Source organism: Sarcophilus harrisii, chromosome 2 (assembly GCF_902635505.1).
Source record: "Sarcophilus harrisii chromosome 2, mSarHar1.11, whole genome shotgun sequence".
Lineage (NCBI taxonomy): Eukaryota > Metazoa > Chordata > Mammalia > Dasyuromorphia > Dasyuridae > Sarcophilus > Sarcophilus harrisii.
The window spans coordinates 148,946,857-148,972,679 of NC_045427.1; the positions used below are offsets into that span (position 1 = coordinate 148,946,857).

Below are 25,823 nucleotides of genomic sequence, written 5' to 3' on the forward strand. Positions count from 1 at the left end.
TTATATAGTGCTTTAAGGGTTGGAAAACACTTTACATATTTCATCAAAGATAATGCATGCAAATTACTTTGTAATCCTTAAAGCTCCAAATAAATGGTCAATTATTATTATGCTGGCCTAAAAAATTAGGTCTCCCTAAATTCCTCTAGTTTTTTTCCTATAATCTATTACCAAATAACCAATTAAATATATCTAAACACTTTTTGAACCTATATATATTTTCAATTCATATCTAAGCAATGTAGCAATAACAAAGATTTCATATTAACTTCAATATCACTTCAAATTCATTTAAGTGACAAGTTTACTGATTTAAAATTAAAGTCTTAAATCAGACACTGGTGACTGCAAAAACCAAATATGCCATTCATAACTGATCCTCAAGACTATACTTGACTCTGACAAGATATCAGCTATGGGACAATTTGGAATTCTATCTTAAAAAGTATTATTCTTAAAACACCATATAGAATTCTCTTGTTCTGGCTTCTGTTGAATAGTGAACTTGATTTTACAGTATAAATAATATAATTTCTCTATCTCTGTCTACAGATTGAAGTACTAATGTTTATAGAGTCTATTCTAACAGTACAGCTACCTAAGTACCTTGGATCATTTAAATTCTCTCTTCACTTTCTCTTCATGTCCTTCCCAAAATTTCGTGATCAAAAGTGCCAAAGTACTGCAGGTTTGCAACAGAAATAGGGTATTGCTTTCTATTTATTATTGAATCAACAGCTGTCTTCCAAGAAGAACTGATGATGAAGCCCAAAATTTCTTCCCTATATCAGGGCTCAACATCCCCTGATTGGGACCATTCCTCAAATGTCTAACTTTAGATTTGCTTATGTCTCCTTATCTGCTATTGTTCAGTCCCCTTATGTAACCTGTTGAGATGTATGAGTCATAAAAAGGCAAATCTAGGGCGATATGAGGAAAAATTTCTTAAATCTTAACTTATCTCACAGTGGACAAGTGATTGGTAAGGAAGGAATATTGGGCTCTTCTCCAGAAAGGAATCTTTTAAGGAATTTTTTTAACTTTTTGTTTACTTTTGGATACAGGTATAAATAGCTTGGACTAGATGATCTCTGGGGAACTTTTCAATTCTGAAATTGATTATAATGTTAAGATGGCTGAAGGAAAATATTAATATTTAGTTCTATAAATATCTTTATGCATGTCTCATTGAATGGTCAATAATAGCCCTCCAACCTCTGTAGCTCATTGTTTAGGTTTTGAAGGCTTAAAGTGAATCTAAATAGGAATTTTCTGGATAGAAACTCTCCCAAAGTGATAGTTTTGTGATGGTAAATCTTTTGTTTCAATTCTCACCTAGTCCTTTGTCACCAAATGGGCTTTCACTGCTCAGATAAACTAAGACCTGGGAAAAACTTAATTCTAAAAGACTAAGGTCACCCACTGCATCCTGAGCCATTAACAACATTCTTAACTTTTGTTTTGCCACTGGACTTTGTTGACTCTGGAGGAGACAGTGAGGCTGATGATGTCTGTCTCATTTAAATCCAATTCATACACAAGTCAAAATTTTGCCCTCATGATGTCATTGGTATTCTTTGAGGATGAAGGATCAAAACAACATCCTTAAAATGTATATGTATCTGTAATACTAACAATAATGAATCAAAAAGGCATCAGGAAAAACCTTATAGACAAATGCATAATTGTTCTGAAACCTTGCAAGAGAGGTAGGCAATGCTTACTTTACATTAAATGGACTGTTCTGCACACCTCTACATATAAAATGATTTTTATGTTTAAGAATTTGCCTGTAGATATGGGGAGAAGAAGAAGAAAGCCATGAGCCTATGGAAGGAGGGAGCTAGGACAAAGTTCAAGGACCTACAGAAATCCGAGTCAGAGAAGCTGAAGCAGTAGAGGGAACACACAGAGGGGAGGAGGGAGGTTGATTCAGCCACATGGGCACCTGGCTAAGACTGAGAGGAAGAATATCCTGAGGGCAAAACTGTGGGAGCTGGACATGAACAAAAATAATGGAGGACAGAGAATGTTCAGGGACCAGGGACAGACATGTAGGATCTGAAGGTTGATCAACAGAAAACAGACACACAGGATAATGGAGTGATTAAATGTCTCCTATCTTCATACCAGAAATCTAAAGGCAAGCCCCTGAACCAGAAGTAGTCTCTGCTCTGTTTGTCCATTCCTCTGCTTTTAGTTGGAGGTTTTGGGTTTTTTTTTTGTTCTTTTCTAGATTTTTTTTTCTTGACCAAAAGGGGGAGGGGGGAGGGAGTGTTGAGGAAGGGTGACTGTGAAGCTTAGGGGATACAAAGAGAAAAAGATGAGAGAGATAACACAAGCAAGAAAACTTGTAAGAACACACAGCACTATGTAATAAAAGTAACTTTTTTTTTTTAAATACGGATCTCTTTAATTTTTTATGTAAAGTCAAATTTGCATTAATGTAAATTTATATGAAGTAAGAACTATCTGTATAGATTTCTTTTGAATATGAAAGAAAAGAAAATACTATTGAGATGTTATATATTAAAAAAAACTTTTTGGTGTCTCCTCAGTACCAAAGGCATGTAATTTAAATGAATCATTTTAAAATAAGGAAAACAAAGTCAATGAACTTCTAAGGTTTTATTTAACTCCAAAATCCTAATTCCAATGATAAAATTTTCCAGGATAACTAAAATACGACACATGATGCCAAAAGACAAATGCAAAAATCACATAATTTTAAATCTTAAATCATTAAAAAAAAAAAAAAAATTTCTCCTGTTGTACAGTGGACAGAACTCTATCCCCATATTTTAATTTGTACTCCCATTGTTTTCTTTGATTTCCACATTTTATTTTTTTAAAAAGTTACTACAATGATTCTGCAGAAGCCAAATTAGGCAATGACTACTGCTCAGCAACTGTCTATTTTTATAAGTACTGATTCTCTGTACCAATGTTCATAATATATATTTTTTAAAAAATGCTTTTCCTTATCTCTGTTACTATGATTCCAAGTCACTATATAAAATTCCTTATGACTTTTATCATGTTTCTAAATCTCACTCTACCCCATTTCTGCCAAAATCTGAGACTTCACATTCATGCTGTTAATTCCTCTTAACATCTTTACCATAATTCATTTATGTTCACAATTGTAACTAACTCCAATCTCTACCCCCACATTAGACACACCTCCTAACTCAATCTCAAAGAACTGCATTAATTTCTAAAGTATTCAACTTAAAATTTTTACCTACCTGGACCTTCAATCTTTCCCCAAAAAGCTCTTTATTTCTCACAGAAAAATGAGCTCTTTTATCTTCATGAAGACTTTTACTTTACCTATACTTTCCCAGTAAGTCCATTCTGACTTGGCTTCTCTACCCAATTCTGATCCTATTATCTGTCACTTTAATGGTTCGTTAGCCACATTAACCTCTAATCATACCCCTGCTTGGTGAATCTATAACTTGAGCTAATCTGAGTAGTATGACTATCCACTTGAAAAAGAAATCTGTTCCCTAACTGAAAAGAAATAAAAAATTCTTGGTCACCTTTCAAATTTTTTCTGCATGTCCATCAGTTGGAGAATGGCTGAATAAATTGTGGTATATGAAAATTATGGAATATTACTGTTCTGTAAGAAATGACCAACAGGATGATTTCAGAAAGGCCTGGAGAGACTTACACGAACTGATGCTGAGTGAAATGAGCAGAACCAGGAGATCATTATATACTTCAACAACAATACTAGATGATGACCAGTTCTGATGGATCAGGCCATCCTCAGCAACGAGATCAACCAAATCATTTCTAATGGAGCAGTAATGAACTGAACTAGCTATGCCCAGAAAAATAACTCTGGGAGATGACTAAAAACCATTACATTAAATTCCCAATCCCTATATTTATGCACACATGCATTTTTGATTTCCATCACAAGCTAATTGTACAATAATTCAGAGCCTGATTCTTTTTGTACAGCAAAATAATGTTTTGGTCATGTATACTTATTGTGTATCTAAGTTCTATTTTAATATATTTAACATCTACTGGTCATCCTGCCATCCAGGGGAGGGGGTGGGGGGGGGTAAGAGGTGAAAAATTGGAACAAGAGGTTTGGCAATTGTTAATGCTGTAAAGTTACCCATGTATATATCCTGTAAATAAAAGGCTATTAAAAAAAAAAAAAATTTCTGCAGAAGCCAAATTAGGCAATGACTACTGCTCAGCAACTGTCTATTTTTGTAAGTACTGATTCTCTGTACCAATGTTCACAATACTCTAAACTTGTCCCTCAAGTTTCCAGCTGCACCCCAAAAACCATGCAATTGAATACACTTAGTGCTACAAGATCTAGACTAATCTCCTTAATGGACTTAAAGTGTTAGATTTCAGCTTTTCTACTCTTTAAACCTTCACTTTTAAGTGACTGTAAGGTAAGACTCAACTTTGTGAGGCCATCATTAAGAAAAGCAAAACGGTGACCTACAAGACAACAGATTATAGAAAAAAAGAGGGGATAAAAATCTTGCTTTTCTTTAATAAATTTGTGCTGATAAAGCAATAGCCTTTAAAACTGATCCTCTTACATGCAGTCACTTCTTTCTTTAATGTATATTCAACACAATTGCAGAGTTGATCATCAGAAACCACAGGGATGATCATGTGATTTGTCTGCTTGAGAATTTTAGTAGCTTCCTCTTATATCTAAAATAAAACAAACTCTTGTTTGACTTTGGAAGTCTTTCACCCTCTAGTTCTAGCCTCCCTCTCTAAAACTCCTATACAGGCTCTTCACCTATTAGATGTTCTAGGCAAACAAGCCTCTTTATTGATATCCCTATTGATATCTGCTATCTTGGTAGGTCTGAAATGCACTTGTTCTGATTCCCTTCACTACAGACAGAATCTCTCGTTTCTTTCAAAACAACTAAGTTTGAACTAACAAATGTGATCCTATATAGGAATCTTTTCTGATTCTATTCTGCTCAATTAGTTCCTTCCCTCAGAAATTACTTCGTATGTTTTTTAATTTCCTACAAGCTTTGTTTTTTCTTCTTTCCCCCTTCCCAAAGGAATATAAGCACCTTGAGAGAAGTGACTGTTTTGTTCTTGTTATGTATTTGCACTGTCTGGCACAGCTGGTGCTCAAAAAGTATAGGCTAAATTATTGTGAATTTTCAGTATCATCACCTAGTCTAGTCTTTCTTTCTAATACGAAAAGTCCATAATCTTTTCTTCTGTTACCATCTTTTAATCTGACTAAAAACAGTTTAAGGGCCTCAACTATTCTTAAAAACAAAACAAAAAAAAAAACCTAACTTCCCTTCAAACATTCTACACCTTATATCATGTCTTCCTCTTCCTTTACATAACGAAAAAGTAATTTTAAATGCTCAAAAGAACTACAATTTAAATTGTGCATTAAAGGGTTTGAAAATAATTTTACATGTGTTATCTCATTTAATACTCACAATTCATGTGAAGTAAATGCTATTAATGATCCCCATTTTATAGATGATTAAACTTACCAAGCACATGAATGACTACTCCAACTAACACTTTAGTAAGAAAAATGCTTAATACCCAGAAAATTGGCAAAAATGTTAAAAAAAAAAAAAAAAAAAAAAAAAAGTGAAATAGCTAATATCGAAGGAGCCCTGGGAAAGCAAGCATATTAATACTCTATAAAATGAGAAAGTATTTTAGAAAGCAAGTGAAAAACCAAGAAACCCATGAAAGTGAACACAAGACTATTAAGGGACGTAAATAAAACACATGGGATCAAACAGCTATCAGGAATGGGAACAAACAAAATTTCTATTGTAGGATATATTTCTTAAAACGGCACTTTGATGAATATATCATGATATGAAATCCAAAGAACAGTTCAATGAATGTCTTAATTCATTATACCAGCCCCCCAAATTTCTGCAAATGAAAGAAATATAAAGCACTAAAAGTAAGCTACAAGTGATTGAAAAACAGAACTACTGGTAACTATGATCCTACTAAATTTTTTTTAGATGTCATGTGCCAACTATATATTTTTTTGACAATAAAGGAAAAGTAAAAACATTCTTATACTATCTCTAAAAATTCAAAAGCAGATTATTATGTTAAATGAAAAACAAATTGAGTATAAGCCTATTCAACAGCAATTATACATATGTAACTGATGCTAAAATCCTAATACAGAAACCAAAAACAGCATTTGTATAATAGATCCTTTAAAGATTTACATCTACTTTTAATAAATTGTTGGTACCAATTTGTGACTGCTAAACAAAAGTAAAATTATCTTTGCGAAAAAAATAAGAAAAACCTTCCTTTAAAAATAAAATTATAGAAGGAAGTAACAACTTACTTGACATAAGCTTTGGAATCTGTGCTTGTCCTCTTATCATTGGCCTGTATAAATTTCCCTGGTAATTTCCAGGTGGTGCAGCATTGCTATAAGGTCCACCTCCTGGACCTCTTGGCATGACGTGGCTATAATGTACAAAAAAATATTTAAAATTAGAAAAATTTCTTTAAAACATAAATGGCAACTTTGTTCAAATCCCTTAACCAGGAACTCCCTACCTACCTCAAGGATCAAATACAAACTCTTAAGAACCTAATCCAACTTAGTTTTCTGTATTGTAATATACATCATTCCACCTCAAGCATTCTACGATCTAGCCAAAGTGGCCATCTTGTTGGTTGGATGTTATTGTTAGTGCTCAAAAGGAACCAAAATAACATCACCACGTTGGAGTCAAGGTAGATGATGCATCTAACTATGGCTAATCAGACCAATACCAGCTTGGAAGGTTCTATAGTCAAGCACAAAAAGTCTATACGAATGTTCGAAGGGGATTCCTTTCTAAATTTGTGCATCACCCATTTCTTTTGAGCTAATGCAGTTCTGTTTTACTGGAAGAGCACAGAGCCTTTTTTACATAGGCACACCATGCTGTGCAGGCCTATGCCAGTATCTTTTATGTTTCACAACGATACCAAAGTTCTTCAGAGAGACTTTGTATTGTTTTTTTTGACCTCTGTGTGAACACTTGTTTTGTGTAAGTTCTTCATAAACTAGTCTAAAATTCAAGCAAACAACAACAAAAGAAGTGAAAATGCTATATTGTGATCTACACTCAGTTCCCACAGTCCTCTCCTCTGAGTGTAGATGGTTCTTATCACCACAAGATCATTGGAACTGGCCTGAACCATCTCACTGTTGAAAAGAGTCATGTCCATCAGAATTAATCATCATACAATCTTCTTGTCATATACCACGATTTTCTGGTTCAGCTCACCACTTCACTTAGCATCAGTTCATGTAAGTCTCTCCAGGCCTCTGAAAATGTTGCTCATTTCTCATAAACAATAATGTTCCATAACATTCATATACCATAACTTATTTAGCCATTCACCAATTGAGGGGCATCTACTCAGTTTCTAGTTTCTTGCCACTACAAAAAGAGCTTCCACAAACATTTCTGTACACATGGGTCCCTTTTCTTCCTTTAAGATTTCTTTGGAATATAAGCCCAGTAGAAAAAGTACTAGATCAAAGGCTATGAAGAGTTTGATATCCCTTTAAGCATAGTTCCAAATAGCTCTCTAGAATGGCTAGATCAGTTCACAACTTCACCAACAATGCATCAGTGTCCCAGTTTTCCCATATCACCTCCAACATCAGTCATCTTTTACTGTCATCTTAGCCAATCTGAGAGGTGTGTAGTGGGTACCTCAGAATTGTCTTAATTTGCATTTCTCTGATCAACAGTGATTTGGAGCATCTTTTCTTTGATTAGAGATGGTTTCAATTTCTTAATCTGTAAATTATCTATTCATATCCTTTTGACTATTATCAACTGGAGAGCGTCTTGAATTCTTACAAATTTGAGTTAATTTCCTAGGTATTTTAGAATTGAGGCCTTTATGAGAATTCTTGAATGTAAAAATGTTTTCCCAATTTATTACTTGCCTTTTAATCTTGTCTGTATTAGTTTTGTTCATTCAAAATTATCTATTTGTGTTCAATAATGAGTTCCAGTTCTTCTTTCTTTGATCACAAATTCCTGCCTTCTCCCCAGATCTGAGAGGTAAACTATCCTGTTCTAATTTGCTTATAGTATCACTTTGTATGTCTAAATCATGAATCCATTTCAGATCTTATCTTGATATACAGTGTTAGATGTAGTTCAATGCCTAGTTTCTGCCATACTAGTTACTTTCCAATTTTTTTCAGCAATTTTTGTCAAATGGTGGGTTCTTCTTATTCCAAAAGCTGGGGTCTTTGGGTCTGTCAAACACTAGATTACTACAGTCATTGACTATTTTGTTCTGTGATGCAAACCTATTGCACTGAAAACTATTTCTTAGCCAATACCAAGTGGTTTTGATGACCACTGCTTTATAATATAGTTTTAGATCTGGTACAATTAGACCATCTTCATTTGTTTCCCTCTCCTCCCTGCCTCCATTAATTCTTTTGAAATTCTTGACCTTTTGTTCTTCCAGATGAACTTTGTTATTATTTTTTTTTCTAGATCTGTAAAATAATTCCTTGGGAGTTTGATTGGTATGGCACTAAATAAGTAGATTAATTTAAGTAGGATTGTCATTTTTATTACATTCGCTCGGCCTATCCATGAGCACTTGATATTTTTCCAATTGATTAGATCTGACTTTATTTGTGTAGAAAATATTTTGTAGTTGTTCATATAGGTTCCTGACTTTGCTTTGGCAGATAAGACTCCCAAATATTATCAACAGTTATTTTGAATGGAATTTCTCTTTTTATCTCCTGCTGTTGGACTTTGTTGGTAATATATAAAAATATTGATGACTTATGTGGATTTATTTTGTATGCTGTGACTTTGCTAAAGTTGTGAATTGTTTCTAGTAGTTTTTTCTAGGATTCTCTAAGTATAATATCTGCAAAGAGTGATAATTTGGTTTCCTCATTACCTACTCTAATTCCTTTCATCTCTTTTCTTCTCTTACTGCCAAAGCTAACATTTCTAATATAATGTTGATAGTGGGCAACCCTGTTTTCACCCTTGATTTTACTGGGAATGGTAGTAGTTTGTGCTCATGACACATGATGCTTGCTGATTTTAGATAAACGCCACTCATCGTTTTAAGGAAAACACCATTTACTCTATACTCTCCCGTGTTTTTAATGGGAATGGGTGTTGGATACTATCAAATGCTTTTTCTGCACCTATTGAAATAATCCTATGATTTTTGTTAGTTTGATTACTAATAGTCAATTATGCTAATAGTTTTCTTAATATTAAACCACACCTGCAGGCCTGATGTAAATCCTACTTGGTCATAGTGTATTTATTCTAGGGATGACTTCTGTAACCTCTTTGCTAATATTTAATTCAAGATTTTTGCATCAATACTCATCAGAGAAATTGATCTATAATTTTCTTTCTCTATTTTCACCCTACCCTGTTTAGGTTTCAGCACCAAATCTGTGTCATAAAAAGAATTCGGTAGGACTCCTTTTCCTATTTTTTCAAACAATTTGTATAGTATTGGAATTAATTATTCTTCAAATGTTTGGTAGAATTCATATTTAAATCCATGTGGCTCTGGAGATTTTTTTATTAGGGAGTTGATTAAAAGCTTTTTCTAAAATGGGTCTATTTAATTTATTTCCTCTAATGTAAATCTGGACAATCTATATTTTTGTAGATATTCCTCCATTTCACTTAGATTATCAAATTTATTGCCATATAGCTGGGCAAAATAACTCCTAATTATTGTACTAATTTCCTCTTCATTGATGAAAATTTCTCCCATTTCATTTTGAGACTAACAATTTGATTTTCTTCTTTCCTTTTTCTAATCAAAAGTTTGTTTTGTTGTCTTTTTTTTTCATAAAACCAATTTTTAGTTTTATTTATTAATTCAATCGTTTTTCTTCTTTTAATTTTATTATTCTCCCCTTTTATTATCAGAATTTCAAATTTAATTGGGGGTTTTAAATTTGTTGTTTTTCTAACTTTTTTAGTTGCATGCCCAATTCATTGATCTTCTCTTTCTCTATTTTCTACAATATCTAGAAATATAGAAATATAAAATTTCCCCTAATAATTGCTTTGGCTGTAGCCATTAAATCCATTATTACACTATATTGGAAACAGGATAAACTTCTTTAAATGTTAACAAATCTTTAGATCTCTGTGTGTGTATATATATATATATATATATATATATATATATATATATATATATATATATGTAGTGAGGATCTCTCTTTAGCATTTAATAGTAGTCAAATCCCACAAATTTTGGTATGTCTCATTATTGTCATTCTCTTGGATGAAATTTACTGATTGTGCCTATGATATGTTGTTTTATCCATTCATTCTTTAGGATTAGATTATTTAATTTCCAATTAATTTTTGGTCTATTTTCCCTTGGCCTTTTATTGCATGAACTTTTTATTGCATCATGATCTGAAAAAAAATGTATTTATTATTTCTTTCTGTATTTGATTTTGAGGTATATTTCATCAATTTTTAAAGGTAAATTTAAAATAATTTTACTATTGAGTACCATTAAGCATTAGTTACTAAGATTATTTATTATTTTCTGGTTTAAAAAAAAAAGAAGACTTGGGGAAGAAAAGTATATAAGGAAATGGTCAAAGCATTACTTACCCTAGTGTCCTAAATGCTGACTGATCTAAGTGAACTGGCCTGCGGTCTCGATTAAAACCAAGCTGTGGTCTCCATTGCCTTCCATTGCTGGATTTTTCCCAATCACCAGGTTTGAGTACAGTTGCAGGTTTTCTGAACATTTGAAAATTCAACATACATCTTAATTACTTATATACAAGTTAACTACTGTTATGAAAAATCTAGATAGTTTTTGAAGGAAAAAAAAAAAAAAAAAAAAAGCTTAGTTACCTTGCTCCTGGTAGCACTGTAGCTTTAAAAATGTAATCGTCAGCAAATTGTGGATCTTTAAAATTAATACTGAAAAAGAGAAAATAAGTACCTAATGAAAAGGCCAGATTAAGGACAACTTATAAATCATTTAATTAAACTCTCAAATGGCTGTATTAATATGAGTGATTGAATTTCATAGATACCTAAATTTCCAGCTAACTATTTCTCCATTTGCTTGACCTTTGTAGGCATTTTCCTTTTTGAGGCAATCAGAGTTAAGTAACTTGCCCAGGATTACACAGCTAGCAATATCACAGTCTGAGGCTGGATTTGAACTCAGATCCTCTTGGCTCCAGGACCAGTGCTCTATCTTATTGCACTACCTAAGCTGCTCCTGGTACTTTCCTTTTCAAACTGATACCAGTCAACAGTATTTCTTTACTGTCTACTGTGTCAAGAGCACTAGGATAGGAAAATTACAGAGTAATAAAAGATGCTATAAAGATGTTTATAATTTAAAATTTAAATCCATTATTATATTGGAAACAGGATAAACTTCTTTAAATGTTAACAAATCTTTAGATCTGTTTATATATATAGTGAGGATCTCTCTTTAGCATTTAATAGGCGTCAAATCCCATTGCAATAAAAGTCTTCAACTGACTGGAATTTTTGATTTTAAAGAAAAAGTAGTTTCTTTTTAAAGAAAAAGTAGTTTAAAAACAAAGTTTGTATTTTAAAGTTTTGTATTTTAAAGAAAAACTTTGTTTTATTGTCCATCTCTCACTATAAGGGAATTTGATTTGTATGTCTATTTGTAAGGTCAGAAAATTCAGTCTGTGTAAAAGGTAAGGCAGTATCACTTATAAAGTGGGAATTTATTAACAACTTATTGATTACTAAAGAATTTATCATTTTGAACAGTTCAGATTAAGTATGATCAAAAGTCATTCGATTATAAAACAGGCAGTTTATGTACAATAATGAAAAAAAGAAATGGTCTATTTTGAAAAAATTGCTCTCATTTTAATATATAAGTACCATTATTGGCAGCTAGCTTTTCTGGGATAAGTGATAACTAATTTCAGAATATTACAAAAGGTAATAAAAAATAAAAATTAAAAAAAAAAAAACCCAGTCTAAGCTTATTTAATTTCCTTTATTATCCCTCTTCCCTTTCCTCTAGAGTTCTATTGGCCACTATACTTTATCCACAGCCAAAAAAAAAACACAAACCTGAAACCAGAAAGCAAATTTGTTAACTTTTAAAAATCTATTCTTAACTATTTGCAGTAATGATAGGAAATAATAAAAACACAGTGAACAATTCCAAATGGACAAGTATGTTTTTTCAATGTATTTTTTCCATTTAAGTATATCTCATGTTTTAAGAAATAACTATTTAATAATTTGTATTAATGCTTTTTGTTCTTACATCACCTTCCTTTCCAAATACATCTTCCTTTCCTCCTTCCTCTAACAAATAAACCATATTTTATAACAAAGAACAAAAGAGAAAAAAGGCCAAACCCAAACAATCTGACAGACAGCATAAGCAGTAATCCACACCTATGGTCCCCACCTCTGCAAAGAATTGAGGATGGTATATTTTCTCCAAACTCAAGTTTACATTATGGTCATAGTAACACAGCATTTTGGTTAAGAATGAACTTTAAATCAAATCCAGTATATACCATGAAAGAGGTAGCATACAGTTTTGAAATTTGGCTTCTTGCAATTCTCCTCTGGAATTTAACACTTTTAACACATGGAAGGTTAATGTAATTAAGTTCATTAAAAAAAAAAAAAAATCTGCTTTTAAATAGAAATAACTGACTACCAAATAAGAAACCAACAAAAAAGCTAGATTCTAAATATGCAGCCTGATGGAAGAGTATATTTATTTTTTAACAAATGATTGAAAGAATATTCAATTTATTCATGCAATATTCCCAACCTCTAATACAATGGGAAAAATATACTACAAGACTCCCACTATGTTCCTTCTCTCATTATAAGATAGGTAAAAGAAAAAAAAAATGTCTAAACGGTTGTATTTAAATAATTCTATTATTTAACAAATGCTTTGCTATTCTCCATTGATTAATTAAACATCCTATTATTCCAGAGAAAGTAAAGAAAGAATTTATTTACCCTTAAAATCATGAGATCATAAATATAGAGCTGGAGAGGAATTCAAAATTCATGAAGTTCAAACCTTTTATTTTACAAATGAAAATACTGAGGCTATATAGATCACTCTATAGATCCATAGATCAGTTACTATAGATCAATTTCTGAAACAATGATGCAATAATGTGGGTGAGTGAGGGAACAGAGGTGGGACATAGCCTTCCCTATTAAATTCCATTCTTGGAGAATCCTGATGTTAATATGGCAATTTCTAAAATTTTAGTAAAGTTTCCTGTTGTCGGTACATAATAGAATTCAGTACTACTGATTTTCTTTTCAAATCAACTTTTTCGTGTTACCTCAACTTTTTCATCATATCATGACTTAAAATTTTCTAAGTATAATTAATCTCAAGGAATAAAATTCATATAAATTCAAACATAATAATTCATAACTGATAATTTTCCATTTTTGCAAGGTAAAAAAGGATGTATTTTTAAAATTAAAGGCAGACTTTTTACCCCAAAGTCTCTTTTTTATTACTAATAACAATATTCTTTTTTTTTTTTTTTTTTTTTTTAAGAACCTTGAGAAAGAAAACATTTCTAGAATAGCATGTGACATAAGGCAGTAGAAAGAGCACTGGATCTGATGTTAGGAGGCCTGGATTTCAAGGACAGACTATGCTCTACCACTGGCTGCCTCTGTGACTATGGACAAGTCACTTCACCTTAATAAGCCTTTACTGTTTTGTTTTGTTTTGTTTTTCAAATGAAGGGACTGAACTAGTTTCCCCATGAGGTCCCTTTCTGGCTCTGAATCTATAAAATTTGGAGATCACACATACACCTCTCAATAGAACAACCTTATATTGCCTAGGATTCAGGTTAACTGAAATGATATTGTACTTATTTAACTCTTAATATAGTTTCATCCAAAATATACTTTGAATATAATTCTACTAATAGAAGATAAAGTGCTCCTGAAATTCAAAATGAAGTGATTTTGTACAAATAAATACAAGTTTCACCACCTCATAACATAAAATATATTTTCTATTTTTAATGGCCAAGATTTTCTACTCAGATTTTATTTAAGTGCTTTTAGTCGAATAACTGCTACTTCCATTTGCAGAAAGATACAACATGAACTTAAGACACTATAAAATGTCCAATACCTTCAGACTTACAGCATTTACAACATTATATAATGAATTCTTGACTTGTAACCTGCTACTTCAATCATACAATTACGTCACTAGTATTGTAAAGTTTATGTTGTGAGGGTGCTAAAGATGAGAATGCTAAATTGATTTTTCATTTGTACTACAAGTAGTACTTTAAACAATATCCCCAAGAATGAAATGCTCTGACACATTTTTTTGAAGCCTCAATAGAAAATAAAAGTGGAGTAAACATTTTTCTAACTCAATTCACTTTAAGAATTATCTTTTGAAATGTCTTTTAAAGTACTATTCTGGGGCTCCTGGTATATACATCACAGAGAAAGGAGCAAACTTCAGATATCAAGTTATATCTTCACTATGCCACACAATTCAGAATAATTTTTAAAAATACAAGTTCTATCCTTTATTAATGTTGAAAAGGATATGATGAACAATACACTTGTCATTTTAAGGCAGTTTCTAGGGCTTATGGACTTCTCTTATTCTGTCAAAAGCAAGTACCCAATTAAATAGCCCCATAAGCATTATAGGCACCTAAAAGTTAAATCCTACTAAATGTTTTAAACTATTACATTTTTATTTTATCTACCATATGTAAGTTTCATCTTATACTTCCTCGAGGGTTTGTTTTTTTTAACTCTTCACTTATCAACAAATAGTATTACAATTAGTACTATCAAGCTTATCTATAAACTTCCATTTAAAACTATCTTTATTTACATGTTTTAAAAATAAAAAGATTGAAACTCTGAGCTTCCAGATTGAACCAAATAGTTTAAATGTCTTTATAAGAAACTCTACTTGCTGAAAGTTTTTTTTTTTTTTTTTTTTTTTCTCTCCCCAGGCTTTATTACTAAACAGTTCATGGAGATTATATGTAACAATAGGTATTTTTTACAAAGTTCTTGTTTAATAAGAACTTTAACAAATCTTCCATCTAGTCTATCCAGGACTGCGCACACGCAAAAGAACTGTTAGAATCCGATGGAAGCTCTGAATAAACACAAGCCAGACAAATGAAAATGAAACCAAGAGACAAGAGTCAATCAGTCAACAGCATTGGGCCACTTCAAGTCCCAAAAGCAAAGGGTGACTGGGGAGCCTGAACAGCAGGAGGATATAGGGTTAGTACAATGTCTACAAGCAGGGCAGTACCAAGCCAAACACCTAGCAGGAGACATAGCCAATCCAACACTCAATCTGCAACCAAAGTACAAAAGGAGAAAGAACCAGACCAGATCAACAGCCAGGTAACTCAAGCCCAACCTAGCGTCTAGGCAACCTGAGACACAACAACATCAACAACATCATCACTCATCATCATTGCTTATATTTACAACATTTTAATATTTTTACAAGATCCTTCAAAATAACCCTATGCAATAAAATAAAGAAAATAATTAAGAACCTGAATATAATTTTGGAAAAATTAGAGATGAAAATAAATATCAGTAAATCAGAAAAGAATTTACATATTCTTTAGATATGATATAGATATATGTCCTACCTATATATTGTGATATATGGTACCATTACAAAAACTAACCATGTACTGAGGCATAAACCTGTGACAAATACAGAAATATTAAACACAACTTTAAGTGATCATAATACAAGTCCTATTTTTATAAAAGACAGTTGGAAAAAGAATTAAAAACTGATTAAAGACTATAAGTAACAAATCACAGAAACCAAAGAAATTTTTATTGAAGAAAAATACCAACAATGACAACAAATCATATGGATGGCATGACATGCAGCTATCAAATCCATACGTATGGCATGACATGCAACTATTGCAATACTTAGGAAAAATTTTACATCTCCAAATGCTTCTTTCCTCAACAAAAGAAAGAACAGATTGGGCATGCAACTTAAAAAGGGGGTAAAAAAGTACATTTTTAAAAGCCCCCAAGTGAATACCAAGGAATAATTCTAACAATCAAATTAACAAAATTGAAAACAAAAAAGAAAAAAGTAACTGAGAAATAAAACTAAGTCCCCCTTTCTGGGAAAAAAAAAAGTAAACAAAATAAACAGCTAGTTTGATATTTAGAAAAGAGAAAACTAAATTGTATAAACATTTTACAAAAATTCACAACTGAAGAGGAAATAAAGGAAACTATCAGAAATTACATTGCCTAATTCTATGCCAAGAAAACTGAAAACATAAAAAAAACCTTAAATGTAAATACCTAGAGTAACCGAATAAAAAAATTAACTCAACATCAGAAAAAGAAACTGAACAAATCAAAAACAGAAAGAAACCAAGGTCCAAATGGATTTACAAATTTATTCTATCAAACATTCATAGGTAATCATTTGCATGAAGTATTTTATAGAAATAAAAATCCAGGGACAGCTAGATAGAGCCCTGGTCCTGAAGTCAGGAGGACCTAAGTTCAAATCCAGCCTCAGGACTTAACGTTTCCTAGCTGTGTGACTCTGGGCAAGTCATTTAACCCCAACTACCTCAGGAAAAAAAAAATAAACCAATGAAATAAAGAAACAAACAAACTCAAATGACTGATTCCAACACTTCCAAATTCTATGATACAAACCAGGTCTTAACACGAAAGACAAAGATGAGACACACTACCATTAATGAACAATGAGATTAAAAAAAAACCATAAATTATAGAGGTCATAAAATATTAAAATGTATATACTATAACCAGAGTTATAGTTATAACACAAGGCCAATTCAAAGGAAAATTATAAACATAGTAAGAAAAATTATTTTTTAAAATTTATGTCAAAGATTTGACAAACCACTCTGCAACATTAACAGGAGTAAAACAATAATAGTCATCACACCAAAAAATAATTATAACAATAAGACTAGAAAAAATGTCAAGAAAGTAAACAATCTGGGAAGCTAGGTGACACAGTGGATAGAACACCAGCCCTGAAGTCAGGAGGACCCGAGTTCAAATCTGGCCTCAGACATTTAACAATTCCTGTATGACCTTGGGCAAGTCACTTAACCCCAATTGCAAGAGAGAGAGAGAGAGAGAGAGAGAGAGAGAGAGAGAGAGAGAGAGAGAGAGAGAGAGAGAGAGAGAAAACAAAAATAAATGAATGAATAAACAAAGAGGAAAGAAAAATATCACTCCCTACAGATGGGTTATTTAGAGAAGCCAAAGGAGTTATTTGAAAATCAACTGAAACAAATAATCTCAGAAAAATTACAGAAGAGAAAACAAATCCACATAAATCTCTAGCTATTTCTGTACATCACTGACAACAAAAAAACCCAGTAAAAAGAGACAGAATGAGAAATTTCATTCAAAATAACTTTAGAATGCCTAAAATATTTTGGAGTTTATCTAAATAGATACACCCAGGAACTATATTATTATAACTGCTTGGAAAAATAAACATATCTAAATAATTGGAGAAATATTTATGGGTGCCAATATAATAAAAATGTCAATACTCTAAATTAATTTACTTATGCAGCACCATACCAAAGGACTATTTTAGAGAACTATATAAAATAATTTTTTGTTTGTCATTTATAACTTTATATCAAATAAAGCCAAAGGCATATCCAGAATATCATTTTAAAGCAAGAAATAATTTTCACAATGGATGAAACAACAATGGACAAATAATTCCATGAAGCTTACTTGAAAGAACACTTATCATTTTTCTTTTTTTTTTAAATAAAATAAATTTTTATAAATTCAGCTATTTAATCAAGAGAAATCATGAAAAAAATAAAAAACGAAAAATGGAGAAGGGATGCATCTAACAGTTCCAGATTCCAAATTATACTAAAAAAAAAGTCATCATAAAACTATTCAGAACTGGTTAAAAATAGAAAGATTTATCATATTATGTATACTATAATCAGAAGCAAATAAACACAGTAGCATAGTGTTTGATGAACCTAAAAATTGCAGCAACTAGGGTAAAGGTTTGCTATTTCACAAAAATTGATAGAAAAATTGAAAATTAAACACAAATTAGGCATAAACTAATATCATGCCAAATATCAAGATAATGTCCAAATAGATATTCGAGTTAGATGTAAAAGTAACATTATAACAAACAAGAGGAGAAAAGGAAGAAACAAGGGATAGTTTTTTTTTTTTAAATAAGCAATACCAATGTAGTTAAAATAAAAAGGAAAATAGGTAAGCTTAAAAAAAATTTTTGCTGAAAGTTTCTCAGATAAAGATCTTATATTCAAGATAAATAAAAACTGATTCAATTTTATAAAAATAGCAACCATTCCCTAATAGACAAATGGTCAAAGGATATAAACAGGCAATCTTCAAAAGAATAAATCCAAGCCATCAATTATATGAAAAAAAGTTCCAAATAACCAGTAATTAGGTAAATGAAAATTAAAGCAATTCTGAGGTTTCACCATCACATTCATCTTTTTGGCAGATAATGAAAAAGGAAAGTAAATGACTTTGGAGGAGCTATGATAAAAGAGTCACACTAAAACACTGTTGATAGAACTATAAGTTGACTCATTCTGGAAATCAACAAAAAATTATTCAATGGCTCAATCATGCATGATTTTTATGCACTGATATTATGACTAGACCTAAAGTATAAGGAAATCAAAGAAGAGGAAAAGGAACCATGTATACAAAAATAATAAAAGCAGTTTGGAGGTTGTGTTCATTTGCTTTTTTTTTTTTTTGTAGTGGCAAGTAACTAGAAAATAAAAGAATGCCAACCAATTGAGAAATGGCTGAACACATTGTGATATGTAAAATATAATGAAATAATAATGTGCTGTAAAAAATAACCAAAATTCTAATTTCAGAAAAACCTAGGAAGACTCACATGAACTGATGCAAAGTGAACTAAGCAAAACAGAAACATTATACTTTAACAACATTATAAAGAAAAATATCCTTGAAATATTTAGGAATGCTGCGCCTTTTTATTTAATATTTTGATTTTTACTAATTACGTGTAAAAACAATTTTTTAACATTTGTTTTTTAAAAATTTCAGATCCACATTCTTTCCCTCCCTCCCCTTCCCTTCTTTAGATGGTCAACAATTTTACATAGGCTTCACATATACAGTATTATAATATATATTTCCATATAAGTCACGTTATGAGATAAGAGACCAAAACAAACAAACAAAACCTAAAAGTAAAAAATTATATGCTTTGATCTGCATTCAGATGCTATCAGTTCTTTCTTTAGAGATGGATTTTTCATCATAAGCTTACAGGAATTTTCTTGAATCTTTAGGAATTTCTTAAAATGGAACCAACCCTGATTCCAGAGGCCTGATAAAATATGCTATCCACCTCTTGAGAAAGGTGTGAGGGATGCAAGGTATAAAATAAAACATGGGGATTATGTTTGGCATGATTAAGCAACCTCTATGAAATACTTATGGGAAGACCTGGACAAAAATAAAAATGACAGTATGAGGCAGGAATAGATTCTGATCTTACCAGTGAATACTCATGATAAGATCACATCATTCAAATATTTAAAGTCAAGCTTTGCTGATATGTGGCTTATTAAGCATAGAATTATGAGCATATTTTAAATACTTCTTAAAATCACAGAATCTCAGATGTGGAAGAGAGTTCTTATGTCATGTATTCTAACTCAAATCTGAAAGTAAAATCCCTCCCACAATATCCCCAAAAAGTTGGTAATTAAATTTCCCAGAAAATTAGATCAGTGATGGCAAACCACCCAAGTGTTAATTGCTATAGTGAATAGCCCCCAAGGGCAAATGAGGTGCATAGACTGATTTACTCCTAAATTAAATTGCTTTGAAACTATTGTTGAGAGAGAGAGAGAGAGAGAGAGAGAGAGAATTCTGTCTTTTTCCCTTACTGCAAACTTTCACATGGAACAGAAAACATAGAATAGCTGATTTAAAATGTTCTGAAGTTTAAAATGCTTCTGCAGAAGTATTAGGTTACTTCTACTGCCTTCACAAGGCAGAACTAAGAGCAATGAATGGCTACTGTAATGATAATAGATTTAGGACTGAACTAATAATTTCTCAACAATTAGAGTTATCCTAAAGATTGGGCTGTCTCAGGGCAGCTAGGTGATACAGTGGATAGAGTACTAGCCCTGAAGTCAGGAGGATCCGAATTCAAATTTGACCTCAGACATTTTAACACTTCCTTGCTATATGATTCTGGGCAAGTCACTTAACCCCAATTGCCTCAAGAAAAAAAAAAAAAAAAAAAGAATGGGCTGTCTTTAAAAGTAATGAATTTCTTTTCATTAGAGGTCTTCAACCAAAGGCTAGACAATAACCAGGCCAGTTATACTACAGAATAGGCACATCCAAAGATAAGAAGGGAATTCTACTTGTTAACTAACAAAGTTTGGATCACTTACCTGATTGCAGTATTCTGTGTCAAATCTCGCAATACTGGAACAGGAGAATACACTATTCTAAAGAAGAAAAAAGATTTAAAACATTAAGACTTGTTCTACATGAATAAACAGAAGCTGTTGATAGGTAGATAGGACCATGATAAACAATGAATGACAAAGAAGACTGCCTTAAATCTCATGGTGCTTGTTTTCTAATGTTACAGAATATTATTTGGCTATAAAATATAAATATGATAAATACCAAAAAGCATAAAAATCTATGAACTGATGTGAAAGTGAAGCAAGCAGAGTCAAGAAAGCAGTATTACACAATGTCAACAATGTGAACACAAAGAACAGTTGTGTGATTCAAAACAAGTGAACATGAATGCTGAAAACTTAGAATCAGCTAGCCACAAAAGAAGAGATGTAAGAAGACATTTATTCTGGGGAGGGGGATAAGGGTATGCAACATAACATATGCCATTTTTCCCCCCAAGGTATTGAACAGTTTTTGCTGAATTTCTGATTTGTTTTGCTTTTTTTCTCTTTAAAAAGTTCTTTATTATAAGGAACGACTCTCTGGGATGTGCAAGAGAAACACATGGAAAACTTTAAATGTAAAAAACTACACATATACACAAATGTATTTCACAAAAATTCAGCAAGGCTTCATTGAAAACAGGATATATCAAATTAAACATTTATACTGTTACCTAGTTACTATGTTGGAATGAAGCCCAAACTTTGCAAAAATTTTAGCAAAATGTTGACAAAGTTTTTCACACTATTCTTGAGAACAAGAATGAAAGGTTAAAGGCTAAACAACAATATCATTAAATGGATTCAGAACTGGTTAAAACGCCAGATGCAGGGAGAAGTCATTAATGGCTCTATGTCAGTTTGGGAAGTTTATATGTAATATGCCCCAAGGATATGAATTTGGGTTCATCCTATGTAACATTTTTATTACTGACATAACTAAAGCACACTTATGATATCTGAAACTATAACAAAGGGAACATACTAGGTAACAGTGTAAATATCAAAATCCAAATGGATCTGACAAGACAAAACATTGGGTGGAATCTATTAAAATGAAATTTAAGAATGATGTCAAGTATATCTGCCTTACAAAAATCAGTATAGTGCATTATAGTACAAAAAGTTGAGACATGGTTAGATAAGTTCACCTGAAGATTTAGGGATTTAATAGGAAAGTTCAGTGAATCAGCAATCTTAGGTTTCATGAAAAGCAACAATTTCCAAAGTGACAGTTTCAATGAAATTGCAATCAACTCAAAGCTGGAGAAAAATGCTCAATTCTGGATGCCAAATTTTGAAAAATCAGTCAGTACATATCAAATGCTTACTATGTGTCAGGCCCTGTGATAAGCTGTGGGGATACAAAGAAAGGCACAAACGTTCCCTATCTGAAGGAGATCACAGTCTAATGAGAGAGAAAACATGTCTACATAGAGCATAACTGGGCAGTTTCTCCAAAAAAAAAAAAAAAAAAAAAAAAAGCACTTGATTTGCTAGAGGCTACAAAGGGTAAGATTTGGGCTGATTTATGAGGGAGAAGAGCTCAGAGTGAAAAGCAGAGGTGAGGGAAAGAGACTTGCAGGAGTAGCCAGGGGAAAATATAAGGCGGCAGGAGATGGAAAGTTGTGTCCAAGGAATAGCAAAAATGTCTCATACAAAACAACACAAAATTACTGACAATCAATGGGAAATTACAATCAAATTGGGCAAGGTTGTAAATTATTTTGAAAGCCAAAAAGAGGATTTTGTACTAGACAAAGATAGCAATAAGGACCTTGATTAGCTGATGTATGTCTACTACAGGGCAACCAGGACAGTGAAAACTTTTTTGAGTTCATAGTCTATTAGAATGGTTTAAGGATCTGAGAATATTGGATTCAGGAGAAAAAAAGACTTTGAGAGGATATGATAGCTATCTTTAAAAATCTAAAAGAGCAGCCACATGGGAGAGCATGCCCCAAAGGACAGAAAAAGAAGCAACAAAAAGTATTTCCAAGTAAATTTAGAGTTAATAGAAGAAAAAATTTTCTTAACAATTATCCGAAAACAGAATGGCATGCAAAGGAAGATGATCTCCTCATTTAGTCTTTGAGCAAAAGCTATTTCTTTAACATGATGTAGAGAGTATTTATGTTCAAGAATACTGGACGAAAAGCTATACTGTGAATGAATACTGTTTAAAGAAAATAACATGATATGCAATACTAATTGGATAGGCTGATTTCAACTAAAACAAACCATTCTTGAAGTAGAGAAATTGTTTATGACTATAATTATTATTGTAGTATGCCTCCTGAATCCTGATATTTTAAGACTTTTGTCACCAAAATGAATCTTACTTAAACAAAGAACTAGAATTATAGTATCCAAAGAGAAAAGGAGCACATGGAATGAATTTATAATAACTTGATATTCTACCTAGTGGAGTATACTCAAGATTTGGGTATAAACTTAGTAATTTTAATATGCAAAATTAATGATTATTTTAAAAATTATCTTTTTTAAACTTTAAGAAATATGGGAAAATAAACACCACAAAACTACAGAATTAAGTTATTGTTTAAATATGTCATTTGACCTCTTTGGCCACTGGTTTGCATATCTAGAAAAAGAGGAAAATGGGTCTTTATAGCTCTAAGGTTTGTTTCAGTCTTATACCCAAGATGTCGATGTCTAAATCCCAATACTCACTGATCTGGAAGAATGGCTTCTTCATGTAAAGTAAGTTTTCCTTGGATCCCATGACAAAGTTCAGGTGGCAAATCTACTGCCTGTGAAGAAATGTATGATGAATTTAACAGAAAAAAAAATAATTATAATGTTAGAACAAATAGGATACTGGTATTAATTACCTCTGTGGAACCTGTTTTATACAGTTCTGAAAGGAAGTCACTAAGTGGATGATGTTTCCCCACAAACATTACATCACCACCAAGACTATTTCTTCTAGCTGGGAAAAAGAGAGGAAAAAGGATAGAGAAACAGAGAAGAAAAGAAGAGCTAAGTCAAACCATTTTTAAAAACTTAATTAAAGCAGCTCAATTAGAAATCAGGAATTTAAACTATAAAAATAATTTACGTATATGGAAAACTTTCTATAAGTTATTTAAATATAGATGAAGAGTGGCTTTTTTTAAGTTTAAAGAACTATGAAATAAAAGAGACTACAGAAGAATTTGATAAACACAGTAGACACAAAAATTTCTAGGGTTTTTTTTTCCTTTTTACATTAAAAAAAATTAATATAAAAATAATTGTCCAAGAAAACCTGGATTTTTAATTTCTAACTTGTATAGTTTAACAAATATCATCAGTGTTGTCAAAACACTGTATAATGTATGGTTTCATCTTAGTAATGCTATCTGCTACCACGTCTTGTCAATTTTTACTTTCATAACATCTCTCCTATATGCCCCTTCTCTTCTCTGACACAACCACTGCTCTAGTATGGACCCTCTGTAGTCAATCTCCATAACTCAAATCTTTTCCCACACTATTACCTCCTTCATTCGGCTGTCAACTTGATCTTCCTACAACACAGATCTGGCATGTCACCTTCTAGTCAGTAAACTTCCAAATTCAAATATAAAATCCTGTTTAGTTTTTAAAGGTCTTCAAAACTAGCTCTTTCCTACCTTTCCAGTCTTCTGTCAAAGCCCATTCATTCACCCTTTCACCCTCTAACAGTGGCCCCTAATTTTTCTACATTTTTACTGGCTATTCCTCATGCTTGGAATGTTTTTCTCTCTTCATCTCCACCTGTAGGGTTCATTGGTTTCATAAAAGCCACAGTTAAAATCTTAATCTTTTACAAGAAGATAATCCCAATCCCCCTTACCAATAATGCATTTTTTCATTTGTGTCCAACTCTTCCTGAGTTTTAAGGTTTTCTTATCAAAGGATACTGGAGTATTTTGCCATTTCCTTCTCTTTTTTAGCTTATTTTATAGATGAGAAAACTGAGGGGGAAAGGGTTAAGTGACTTCTCTGGGATCACACAGCTGGCAAATGTCTGAGGCCATATTTGAATTCAAGAAGGTGAACCTTCCTGATGCCAAGCCTGACATACTATCTACTGAGCCATCTAGTTGCCCCATTCATGTACTACTTTTGTTACTATCTCTAATTTATCCTGTCAAGAAATTCTTTATATGTGGTTGTTTGCATGTTGTCTCCTCCATTAGCCTATGAATTCCTTGAGGGCGGGCATGTCTTGTACCTTTCTTTGTGTTCCCAACATTTTGCACAGTGCCTAAAGAGCACATACTAGGCACTAAATGCTCACTGACACCTTTCTTTTAAAAAAGCTATTTTTCAACCATTTTTTTTCTTTTGCCAAAGGTTGGAACACTGTAAAAATCAATATTCTTACAAATAATTTCATTATATACATTTCTCAAAAAGAATTTAGTTTTGTGATTTTCTTCTCGATATTATATATATGTTGATGTAAAGTCTAAAAATGCTGCTAGTTCAGCATGAATTTAACATCAAAACTGATATTTTTAAATAAGAGAATTGAGTCACTTTTTAAAAAATAAAAAACAATTAATGGATTAGAAATAAAACATAGAAAAAATTAACACTGAAATTTTAAATACATGTTTTATTTTCAGCACCTAACATTTTAAAATATAATTCTCACTTTCATCAGGTGTAAGGTCAGGATAAACTTCTTCCAGAGCAGCTCTGAGACGGCGTTCATCAACAAATGGTAATAGGGCAACACCTAGTATTTTAAAATGAGAATCAGCGAAATGTTGTCATCATTGGTTTAAATCAGTATTTCTAATCAAAGTGTCCTGCTAGTAAAGCAAAAAAAACCAAAAAACCATGTGTGAAGCAAAAACCAAAAAAGAAGAGGGAAAGATTAAAAAACTATTGACCATTATTAATATTAACTTTTCACACTAGAAAATAAGTATTCTTGGCTTTGAAAAATCAAAATGGCAGGGAAAGGAAATTTTGAAGTTTTTACTATTACAACTACTTTTTGCCTTTCTTCTGTATAGTTGCTTTCACTTTTTTGGCTTCATGTCATTATTTCTGTAATTTAATATTTTAAATTTATAATAAGAACAATTTTAGTTTAGTAACAATATTTTTATATTAAGTCAAAAAAGCAAAATTTTCAACATAACATCTGAATTATTTGAAAATTAATTCCAAGGATATATGTTAAAAGATAGAAATATAAAGAACAAGACCAAACTTATTTAAATATATTGTT

At 31.8% G+C, this 25,823-nt stretch overlaps 1 protein-coding gene across 1 annotated transcript in view; it reads right to left on the reverse strand.

Moving 5' to 3' along the window:
* XRN2 (5'-3' exoribonuclease 2) overlaps nt 1-25,823 on the reverse strand; it is a 101,862-nt gene that overhangs the window by 14,706 nt on the left and 61,333 nt on the right. Inside the window, exons 21-27 of the mRNA XM_031951037.1 lie at nt 25,239-25,322; nt 23,446-23,543; nt 23,285-23,364; nt 20,570-20,626; nt 10,917-10,985; nt 10,668-10,799; nt 6,362-6,486 (exon numbers count right to left, since the gene is read on the reverse strand). Coding sequence (XP_031806897.1) covers nt 6,362-6,486; nt 10,668-10,799; nt 10,917-10,985; nt 20,570-20,626; nt 23,285-23,364; nt 23,446-23,543; nt 25,239-25,322 — 645 coding nt within the window. The remainder of the gene's footprint in view (nt 1-6,361; nt 6,487-10,667; nt 10,800-10,916; nt 10,986-20,569; nt 20,627-23,284; nt 23,365-23,445; nt 23,544-25,238; nt 25,323-25,823) is intronic.